Here is a 9,664-nt window from a genome sequence, read left to right as displayed (position 1 = left end):
ACCCACATCAATCTCTAGATTGTGCAGAAACTATTCCTTTATCCCACTTTAAATATTGTTTATTCTTTATTACTTAGTTTGTTCTTCGCGTTTCTCATGTCGGATTTAAATAAAGAGCGTCGAAATTGAAAAAGTTTTTTTATCTTAAGTTTCCCGCGCGACAAGGATCATCGATGCGAATAATATGAAAGATCGCCGATGGGATTCAACTGTTTTTCTCTCTCTTCTTTTTATTCGCAAATGTCTCCAGAGCAAAAACCGAAACTTTACTTTGTAAAACAATTATGAAAACTTTTATTCTATTTCAATTACTTTTCCTATAAAGATTAATTAAGTTATGAAAAATTTATAATTATGTACAGTTAATTACTAAGTCCACTCGCATAATTCATCTTAATCCTATTGACCAAACACTAATTACCGCTATTAATCAACAGATAAACCTCTAATCTCAATAAGTAAATCACTCTTTTTTTTTTTAATCATCTATTGCATCTTGTTAATTATCGTCACGCATCAGCAATTATTTTAATTGGCGCCACCTGTTTGCGATCAGGTAATTAATTTTCGCGTTCTCAAATATTTGCGGCGAATGATTTGCATAATGTACGCGAGACGGGCAAAGGGAATTTAGTAACATTTCGCCAACGAATCAATAGCAAACCGCAAACTTGTCCCAATCGCAATTAATCTTCGACCCTAATCCGACCCTGCACAAAACAGTTGATCTGCGAAACGAAATAAACGAAATAGTTAATTCTAGATGTACTTTATTAATATAATTATTAAGTAAATGAGCATAAAGACTTTGAATCTATAAATACACTTTTTCTTTTAATTACTTAATTAATTGTTACCTCTAATTAATACTTGAAGTAAGATATAGACAGCCTCGATTTTTTTTAATAGAATTTTCTTATATAAAAAATTAGTAAACATTGAATGATTTCGATAAAAATATAGTTTATTTTCTACGTTTGTTACGTGTATCACAAAAAAAAACTGCGAACGTAGTTTATTCAATAAATTGGAACGGATTAGAAATTAATAAACGAAAGCTATCGCTGTTGTTGCAATATTAAAACTATAGTTAATTCTAGATGTACTTTATTAATATAATTATTAAGTAAATGAGCATAAAGACTTTGAATCTATAAATACACTTTTTCTTTTAATTACTTAATTAATTATTACCTCTAATTAATACTTGAAGTAAGATATAGGCAGCCTCGATTTATAATAGAATTTTCTTATATAAAAAATGAGTAAACATTGAATGATTTCGATAAAAATATAGTTTATTTTTTACGTTTGTTACGTGTATCACAAAACAAAACTGCGAACGTAGTTTATTCAATAAATTGGAACGGATTAGAAATCAAATTGAGCCGTAATTTTCTTGTTGTTCCCTGAATTAATAGGTAAAAGATAAATTTTGGTTGGTCGATGGAAGACACGCTTTTTTTTACTACTACTACAACTGCTGCTACGTTACGTTCGAGCTATATGGAATTGAAAAGTGTTTTGAGCCGGTTGTGTGTTGAGCTTAGCTTTTAAACTCGAGACCTCTCAACGTCACTTGCATCGCCAGTTTGGTGGAATACAGCGAATTATACTCCATCATGTTCCAAAGAGTGGCCATCACCAAGGTGTAGCACATCGCGAGCGTCAGAAGGACTCTGAGGACGTGGAAGAGGCCCGGCAAGGGTACAGCGAAGCAGAAGGTCAGGATCAACGCGGTGAGTAGAATCAAGGTGGCTATCCAATAGAAGATCTTGTGTCCCTTCACAGATATCATCCCTTTCGTTAGGGCTTCGATGCCATCGTTGAGCACGTCCTGGCGACAGTCCAAGCTAATGCTGCTCAAATCAATCTCGTTCTTTTTAATGATTATAGTCGACGTAATCGCTTCATGATCGGAATAACTGAATCTCTTGTTAGGTACTAGTTCTGGCAAGGGCTGCAGATATTCCTCGAGGATGGCAACAGTGCTAGGACCTGCCCTAAACAAAACGTAATCTATCCTCACTCCCGGCAGCTGCTTCTTGATCAGAGAGGACGGAGTGTAACTGTTCTTCAAATCCAGATTCGTGCTGAACTTCTCCACGTTCTCCTTCTCCAGCATCGAATCCCTCAATTGCGGCAGCGAAGTCATAATTCTAAACAATCATCAATATAAACTAATAACAATCTGATATTGATTAATTGAACAACAAACAACCTGTAAGGCAAATCTCCAGGTTCGGTGTTCAAATCCCCAGCCAAAACGACCAAATCCGCTCCCGGCGTAGTCAACTGTATGAATTGAGCGGTCTCGTAAGCTTGGACAATGCGACACGAGTAATACTCGTCGCATTTTCTATTGTATTCAGCATGCAACTAAACGAAATCAAATTAAATGAAATTCACCAAATCAGATAAACCACTCACATGAGTCGAGTAAACATTGACAATGTAATCGTGGAACTTGATCTTGCAGAGAGCCACCCCCTTGCCACCAAACCAATCGCCGTGATGGACCTTATGCACATATCCATTGATCACCCACTTGTGAAAATGAGTATCGATGATTGGATGTTTAGTGAATATGCAAACACCAGACCCAACAACGCCACTATCAATTAAAAACAATTAAACTAAAAAAAATCCAATAAGATTAAATCACCTGTAGAAGTAGTGAGATTGTGGCAACGTCCCCTTCACCTTCTCCTGGATTAAAAAAAAGTCAGCATCGGACCAAACCTCTTGCAAGCAGACCACATCGTATGTACTGTTCGCCAATGCTGTGGCAATCGCCTCCATCCGTTCCTTCCTATCTGCAGACACCATCGGAATACCCCTAATACAAAAGAATCAACAATAAAACAAATAGTAAAGAGATTTCATTCATTTACCAGCAATTTAACGTGAATATTTTGAATTCCATTCCTTATTTTCAAACCTACACTAAAAACACAAAGAAAAATAACGAACGTGGTTATGTTGTTTTGACACAGCAACATATGATTCTGACAGTTAATTGTCTTATTATAGGCAACCAAACTTACTTGGGAATTTCTTTGAAATCTTAACCATTATTGATTTATTTACTTAATATAATAGCATCTTAAAATAAACAAATAAAACTGCTATTATTAGTCCATTATGTAAATGTTTACGTATATGCACTAATTATTAAGTTTTGAAAAATATGATAATTATAATAGTTTTCCTATACGATTTGATACTTTCTTGTCTTTCGTTTTCAATTAAACAATAGATTGAAATGTACTATAATTTGTTACTATTGAATATTGGCTGAATTATGTAACAAAGTAATGAAATTGTAATAGTTTGAAGTAATTATACCTAAATTAATAATAGAAATAATCGTGTTTCTATAATAGTATCAGAATATTCAATAAAAAATCAATAACACGGAAATGCCATCTGTTTAATTGCTTTGAATTATGTAATATTAATGAATTAAGCGTGAACTGTTGTAATTTTATGTTTCTGCTTCAAGCAGATATTAGTTGTAAATAATAATTTTCAATTAAGACAGGAAACAGGAATTGATCCATTAAAGGAAATTGAATGGGAAAAGTTGTTTTAAATTGCGTTTTGCGCGCGTAAATTCGAATCTGGCCCATCCCTTTGCCATCTGGTCGAATCCTATTGGTCGTCGCCTCGCGACTAACTTCAATGACATCGTATTAATTGTCAAAACGCACTCAGAATTTGATCCGAGTGTTGTGTTTATCCATCGAAGAAGAACGGACGAAAGAATCTCTTCAGAACACAGATGCCAGGCGCTCTGTACACGAGAGAATCAACGTTGCAGTAGGAAACGTTTCTTCGGTCAAAGGTAAACATTAATACCTGTAATTTTTACCTATTTTATTCGTGTACATGAATTGAGGGCATTTGTTTTAAGGTTATACTCGGTTAATTAAGTTTAGTCGTTCGTTTGTCCAGGTGTATCAAGGATAATTTGATTATAGGGATTCAGGTCGACGAAACAGATTTTACCAATGAATCTAGAATCGAAGGATACGTTAATTAAATTATTCATTTTTTTCTTCCAGTGAGAAATCGATAGTCGCGTATTAATCATCATCATCATCAACGCCGGTTACGTGTTTCATCATCTCCTTTAGAAACATCATCTCGTGCCTAATTTAATTTGTTGACATTCCTTATCGCGTTCACGTTTGTTTGCTGCCGGACTCACAATTGTCGTATCTTTTATTGCAGGAGATATATGAGTCAACAAAGATGAAGTGCTACAGTCTGTGTTTGGTTCTTTCGTTGCTGGTGATATCGAACGTTTCGTCGCAAGAAGCCGACGAGTTTGTGAGTATACGTTGAATACACTTGTGAGTCATCATGAGCATTAATTGTATTTAATCAGGAAGTGGAGCCTGATGAGGTGGCTAAGGTCGAGGAAGCGGTAGATTCGGAGTACCCGTACATCAGTCCAACTCCGCTCGATCCATCCAGAGTTTACATCGCTGATCACTTCGACGATGTGGAGAAGTACCAGAAGCTGTGGATCAAATCTCTGGCGAAGAAGGAGGGAATCTCTGAGGAAATCGCCAAGTACGATGGCGTTTGGGATTTGGAAGCGCCGCAGCGCGACGGTCTGTTCGGGGATAAAGGTCTCGTGTTGAAGTCGAAGGCTAAGCACGCCGCCATCGCGTCCAGACTCATCAAACCGTTCACTTTCAACACGAAACCTTTGATCGTGCAGTACGAGGTCACGTTCCAAGATGGTCAGGAATGCGGCGGAGCTTACATCAAGCTTCTCAGCGACGGAGCGGACACCAAAAATCTGATCCAATTCCAAGACAGGAGTCCGTACACTATCATGTTCGGACCGGACAAGTGCGGTACCGATCACAAACTTCACTTCATCTTCCGTCACAAGAACCCGAAGAACGGCACCGTCGAAGAGAAACACTGCAAGAAACCGAAAGAACGTTTGGAGGAGGTTTTCACCGATCATCTGCCACATCTCTTTACTTTAGTCGTCAATCCGGATAACACCTACGAAGTGCTGGTGGACAAGAAGGTCTTCAACTCTGGTAGCCTTTTCGATGATTTCACCCCACCGGTTAATCCTCCGATGGAAATCGACGATCCTTCTGATAAGAAACCCGAGGATTGGGATGAAAGGGAGAAGATCCCGGATCCGGAAGCCGTTAAACCAGAGGATTGGGATGAGGATGCTCCAGCTCAGATCGTCGATGAGAATGCCGTTATGCCCGATGGATGGTTGGAGTACGAAGCTACGCATATTCCAGATCTTAAAGCTTTGAAACCTGCCGATTGGGATTCCGACATCGACGGCGAATGGGAGCCACCGCTCATCGATAACCCTGCTTGCACCGACGTTTCCGGATGCGGTAAATGGGAGCCACCGCTCATCAACAACCCAGAATTCAAAGGCAAATGGAAAGCGCCTCTGATTGATAATCCCAACTATAAGGGCAAGTGGAGGCCTAAGATGATCCCCAATCCGGATTACTACGAAGACAAGAACCCATTCAAGATGCATACCATTGTAAGTATAATTCAATATTATCATCAATTCAAACATAAAACTCTATTTTTGTAGAGCGCTGTCGGTTTTGAACTGTGGAGTATGTCTGAAAACATCCTTTTCGACAATATCATCATCACAGACAGCATGGACGTAGCAGATCAATGGGCGGCCGAAACCTACGTGCTGAAGAGAGCCAAAATCAGCAAAGAAGCGGTAAGTTATTTACACTTATTTCCGTTGTTTATTGACATTTTTCCAAACAATACTGTGAGAAATTTTATATAAGGGGGCGTTCATTGCGAGTTTACATTTTGTCGATTTGCAATCGACAAAGGTATAATATATGTTTTCAATGATGGATTTAGGTGACGATGTGGGGTCGAATGATGAAGTCGATGAATTACAGACCGAAAGCGTGGGCTCTGTACTTCTTGTACTGCTCCATACCGTTTATTTTTTACATCTGGTATCTGTGGTTTTGCGTCAAAGAGGTATCTCTTCATCCACTTAGGCTAGAAGAGTGTATCCACCTGTAGATTAGTTTTGTAGTTCGCTAGTTAAATATGCGTATTTAATATCATTAGGAGAGCGTATTCGAGAAGTTGGCTACCTACACTAACGAGCACCCAATGATGTGGCTCCTCTACATCGCTGTCCTAGTCATTCCCGCTGCTTCCATCTTGTACCTTTGCTGCAAGGGCGGTAACAGTAAGGTAATTTATACAACATCGATCACGTTTTAGGTTGTCGCTTCGAATATTTATTAATATTTGTTTATGTAATGTTAGGAGAAGGAGGAGGAAACGTTGCAGGACAACAAGAAAAAGACTGATGCCTATACGGCTGATGACGATGTGATAAGGGAGGTCGAGGAGGAAGAGGAAGATCCGGAAGCCAAGCCCGAAGAGGATGAAGAAGAGGCAGAGGCGGAAGAACCTTCGGAAGAAGACGACAGAGAGAAATTCTCAGGAGACGACGACGAAGAGGAGGAGGAGGAACAAGTCGTAAGTCTAAATTTACAATAACATTATTTAGGTTAAATGGATTAAGTGAGATTAATTCGTTAAAAAAAAATTACAATCTAGTATTTCATAACTGTAACAACGCGTATAGTATTACAAAGATATTATTTAGTTTAAAATATTTTTTTTGTTCAATTTGCAGACGCCAAAGGAAAAGGAGGCGCCCAGGAAGCGGAAACCACGCAAAGAGTAATTTAGTATTCTCAGTTACCTTCGATTAGCACCTGTTTATTATTAGTAATGTTTTTGTTTCATGTTTTTTTTTTTCTTTCTTATATATGATTTTATTCATCTCTCGTTCATACTTTCGTTTCTTTTTTTCCACTCTAGTATTTAATCTTGTCCTTTCTTGTTTGATTCTTTTTTTATATATAAATAGAAAATGTCCTTTCTATCCTGTCCCTTTTCCTCTTTATATTATGCGAAAACCATTTCTTTCGTAACGATCGAAATTTACGCAACGCGTGGACGACGGTTTCGTTTGTTTTCTTCTGTCGATAGAACAAATTTTATCCAAAGAATATCAAAAAAAAGGGCCACCGGATATGAAATATGTATATGATATATTTATATAGACTTAAGTGTGTGTGAAGTGAAGGGCGGAGGAGGAGAAGGAGGAGGAGGAATGCGGCTAATTTGTATTAAAAATTATTTGTTGTTTGATAAAATATGAAGAAGATGATCTCTGCGTCTCTTTCTCAGCATCTCGTGTATGGAATTGTGCGGGTGGCTCGGATGAGAAGATGTTTGTTGATTGTATTTTTTCTTTTCGATTTACTTTTCGTACTTGAGTATTTGTGAAGAAAATAATAATAAAAGAAAACCACAAAAAAAAAAAACTTTAATTTCACCCCGTCGATTCCCACCCTTAATTCGAATATATTGATAATAATAAATTGAAGATTTGGTATATCTCTTTATTTCAACGTTCGTTCACTTAGCACAATAAATAATTAGGGTTTTCCTTTGTTAAGGGTTTTATATCATAGCAACGCGATTTGTTGCTTAGCAACTGTTGTTTGTTTGACTCGGTAACATAGCTTACAATAAATAATTGAAGGTGTGTGTGTGGGAGGGATCCTTCAGAGGTTGCTGTTCTTGTACCATTGCTGATGATGATTGTTCTTCGGTGGATCGACGAAAGGTTCGTCCTGCATGGGTAGCGTGAACTGCTGAGTATTCGAGATGGTCCGTGTCCTGCGATCCTGCTGTCTGTTGTCCCTGAACGAGTTGTACTTGTGCATCACCTCGGAGCGGACTTCGCTGTTGAGGAGGCAATAGATCAGCGCCATGAGTAGTCCCTAAAAAAAGAGGATTCGAATGAATCATTGATGACGGAATTGGGATTGTTGTGGTCTCACCTGGAACGCAGTGAAGGTTTGATCGAAGAACAGATAGACGATTTCCACGGTCTGGTTTTTGCAGAAGGATACGGCTATGGAGATGGTGAAGGGAACGCCGTAGATAAGGACCAAAGTTAACGTAGATCGGATCAATCTCCTAGGAACATAGATTTCGAAGTTGCAGCACAATAAATGTATTTTATTCACCTGTATTTGATCCTCCTTTGCTGCAGATACATAGTGTTGATTTTCAAACAGAGAACTCGGGTGATGGACAGGAACAAGAAAAAGTTCATCTGAATACATTCAAATCATTAAATTAATAAAGTTGTTAAATTATCAATATAAAACGATAATTTCATAGAGTGTATTGACACCACTTTTCCTCGTCGAATTAATGGATCAAATGAGATGAGATCAGTTGTGTGGAGGAAACGAATCGAACATTTCCAATTAACCGAACAGCACGACGCAAACTGCTATAAAAGTACTCACCAAAACAGTAAATTCCAAGGGGGCTTGGAACAACAGCGACACGTATTTGTTTTGCGATGTAGTCCAGCACATCGTGTCGTCGTAGATCTGCCGCAGCTTTATCCAAATACCAATAAAGACTAATGGAATACCTTTGAAAATAGAACAGAAATCATGCAGCGAAAATATAATTGAATTGCCTTAATCGATATGTGATGCATTCGAGATCAATAAATAACGTAACATGTCTAATTTGACAGACGATAACAATTGATTGGGGATGGTAACCTAGGCAATTATTGCGTTGATTCGAATTTTGGTAACCTAGGTTACTTATAGGATAAAACAAATTACCCCATCCAAACATATAATACAGGCGAATACTGCTCTTGTCGGAGAACAAATTGAGGAACATCAGATTGTGCAGGTAAATGCCTTCCATGAGGGTGAAAATGTAATTGGCCTGGATGAAGTAGCTTCGAAGACTGGTGATGGCCTTGCAGACCCAACTCTGCAAAACAAAACAATTGTTCAATATCACCCGTTCGCTCTGTTTAACTATACTGACGTAATGTTCCGTGGTGTATTCGACTTTGCCTTTGACCGCGACCAAATCCGACCTCAGAGCTAATCCATCGACGAACACGAACTCTTTGATGATGAACATGAGGGCCCTCATTATGAACGAGATGAAGAGATGGACGTGAAGCAGATTCCTAGCGCACTTCAGCTTCCTGAAATTTGGAACATCTTGGATGCAATTGCATTTGTTTTTTTTTTAATTGTTTCGCATACTTGATGGACGTGAAGATGATGACCGATAGGAGAAGAGTTATTAGGGAGATCCAATAGCCGACGTGCGAGATGTGCTTGATGATTGGTAGCCAAGTTTGGTAGTAGGCAAAGTCCAAGTTTATTTCGAAGTTGATGATGGCCGTCTCCGAGTCGAACATGGACAGATTGCAGAGGCTGTAATTGCTCCATGTTCTGTTCAACGTTGGATCCACGTACCAAGTGCCATCATCCTCGCACTTCTTGAAAGCATTTTCCTGAAAACAATAATTTAAAAAAAAAAAGCATGTACACTTTTGGAAAACATTGAAAGACTAAGGAAATGACCTGTCAATATTATTGAAACATCATTCACGTTCATGAAATGACCTGTCAATATTATTGAAACATCATTCATATTCGTGAAATGACCTGTCAATATTATTAAAACATCATTCCTGTTCACGAAATGACCTGTCAATATTATTAAACACATCTGTTCATGAAATGACCTGTCAATATTATTG

The 9,664-nt window shown here is 38.2% G+C and overlaps 3 protein-coding genes across 4 annotated transcripts; 1 reads left to right on the top strand and 2 right to left on the bottom strand.

The window, feature by feature from the left end:
- Window positions 1-1,472: 1,472 nt before the first annotated feature.
- LOC108562760 (putative neutral sphingomyelinase) lies at window positions 1,473-3,001 on the bottom strand. Its single transcript, XM_017921183.1, has 5 exons — window positions 2,895-3,001; window positions 2,666-2,839; window positions 2,431-2,614; window positions 2,222-2,379; window positions 1,473-2,159 (listed from the first exon to the last, which is right to left on the bottom strand). The coding sequence occupies exons 1-5, from the start codon at window positions 2,924-2,926 to the stop codon at window positions 1,547-1,549; spliced, it is 1,161 nt and encodes a 386-aa protein (XP_017776672.1). The 5' UTR covers window positions 2,927-3,001; the 3' UTR covers window positions 1,473-1,546.
- A 699-nt stretch (window positions 3,002-3,700) lies between these two features.
- On the top strand, window positions 3,701-6,849 carry LOC108562762 (calnexin). Of its 2 annotated transcripts, none has more exons than XM_017921185.1 (7): window positions 3,701-3,847; window positions 4,237-4,335; window positions 4,394-5,545; window positions 5,600-5,740; window positions 6,112-6,240; window positions 6,316-6,531; window positions 6,692-6,849. In XM_017921185.1, the coding sequence occupies exons 2-7, from the start codon at window positions 4,258-4,260 to the stop codon at window positions 6,740-6,742; spliced, it is 1,767 nt and encodes a 588-aa protein (XP_017776674.1). In that variant the 5' UTR covers window positions 3,701-3,847; window positions 4,237-4,257; the 3' UTR covers window positions 6,743-6,849. The 2 variants fall into 2 exon arrangements, with proteins under 2 accessions (XP_017776674.1, XP_017776675.1); XM_017921186.1 differs by lacking the exon at window positions 6,112-6,240 and adding an exon at window positions 5,893-6,018.
- Window positions 6,850-7,452: 603 nt separating this feature from the next.
- LOC108562761 (secretin receptor-like) lies at window positions 7,453-9,421 on the bottom strand. The gene is made up of 7 exons (XM_017921184.1): window positions 9,162-9,421; window positions 8,935-9,100; window positions 8,721-8,877; window positions 8,388-8,518; window positions 8,100-8,188; window positions 7,911-8,049; window positions 7,453-7,850 (listed from the first exon to the last, which is right to left on the bottom strand). The coding sequence occupies exons 1-7, from the start codon at window positions 9,317-9,319 to the stop codon at window positions 7,632-7,634; spliced, it is 1,059 nt and encodes a 352-aa protein (XP_017776673.1). The 5' UTR covers window positions 9,320-9,421; the 3' UTR covers window positions 7,453-7,631.
- Between the last annotated feature and the right edge of the window lie 243 nt (window positions 9,422-9,664).

The sequence above is a fragment of the Nicrophorus vespilloides genome, unplaced genomic scaffold (genome assembly GCF_001412225.1).
Source record: "Nicrophorus vespilloides isolate i.1.1-1 unplaced genomic scaffold, Nicve_v1.0, whole genome shotgun sequence".
Classification (NCBI taxonomy): domain Eukaryota; kingdom Metazoa; phylum Arthropoda; class Insecta; order Coleoptera; family Silphidae; genus Nicrophorus; species Nicrophorus vespilloides.
The sequence above is the reverse complement of the archived record's forward strand: the minus strand, read 5'-3'. Positions and strand labels throughout refer to the sequence as shown.

Excerpts from the sequence above, each read along its gene's own strand:
- LOC108562760 (XM_017921183.1), bottom strand. The coding sequence starts at position 2,926 with ATGGAATTCAAAATATTCACGTTAAATTGCTG. Across the intron at positions 2,615-2,665 it reads CAATCTCACTACTTCTACAG|TGGCGTTGTTGGGTCTGGTG; the intron begins GTGATTTAATCT and ends TTTAATTGATAG. Across the intron at positions 2,160-2,221 it reads CCTGGAGATTTGCCTTACAG|AATTATGACTTCGCTGCCGC; the intron begins GTTGTTTGTTGT and ends ATGATTGTTTAG.
- LOC108562762 (XM_017921185.1), top strand. The coding sequence starts at position 4,258 with ATGAAGTGCTACAGTCTGTGTTTGGTTCTTTCGTTGCTGGTGATATCG. Across the intron at positions 4,336-4,393 it reads CGCAAGAAGCCGACGAGTTT|GAAGTGGAGCCTGATGAGGT; the intron begins GTGAGTATACGT and ends GTATTTAATCAG. Across the intron at positions 5,741-6,111 it reads CCAAAATCAGCAAAGAAGCG|GAGAGCGTATTCGAGAAGTT; the intron begins GTAAGTTATTTA and ends TAATATCATTAG.
- LOC108562761 (XM_017921184.1), bottom strand. The coding sequence starts at position 9,319 with ATGTTCGACTCGGAGACGGCCATCATCAACTTCGAAATAAACTTGGAC. Across the intron at positions 8,519-8,720 it reads GTATTATATGTTTGGATGGG|GTATTCCATTAGTCTTTATT; the intron begins GTAATTTGTTTT and ends CTATTTTCAAAG. Across the intron at positions 8,189-8,387 it reads CCTTGGAATTTACTGTTTTG|ATGAACTTTTTCTTGTTCCT; the intron begins GTGAGTACTTTT and ends GAATGTATTCAG.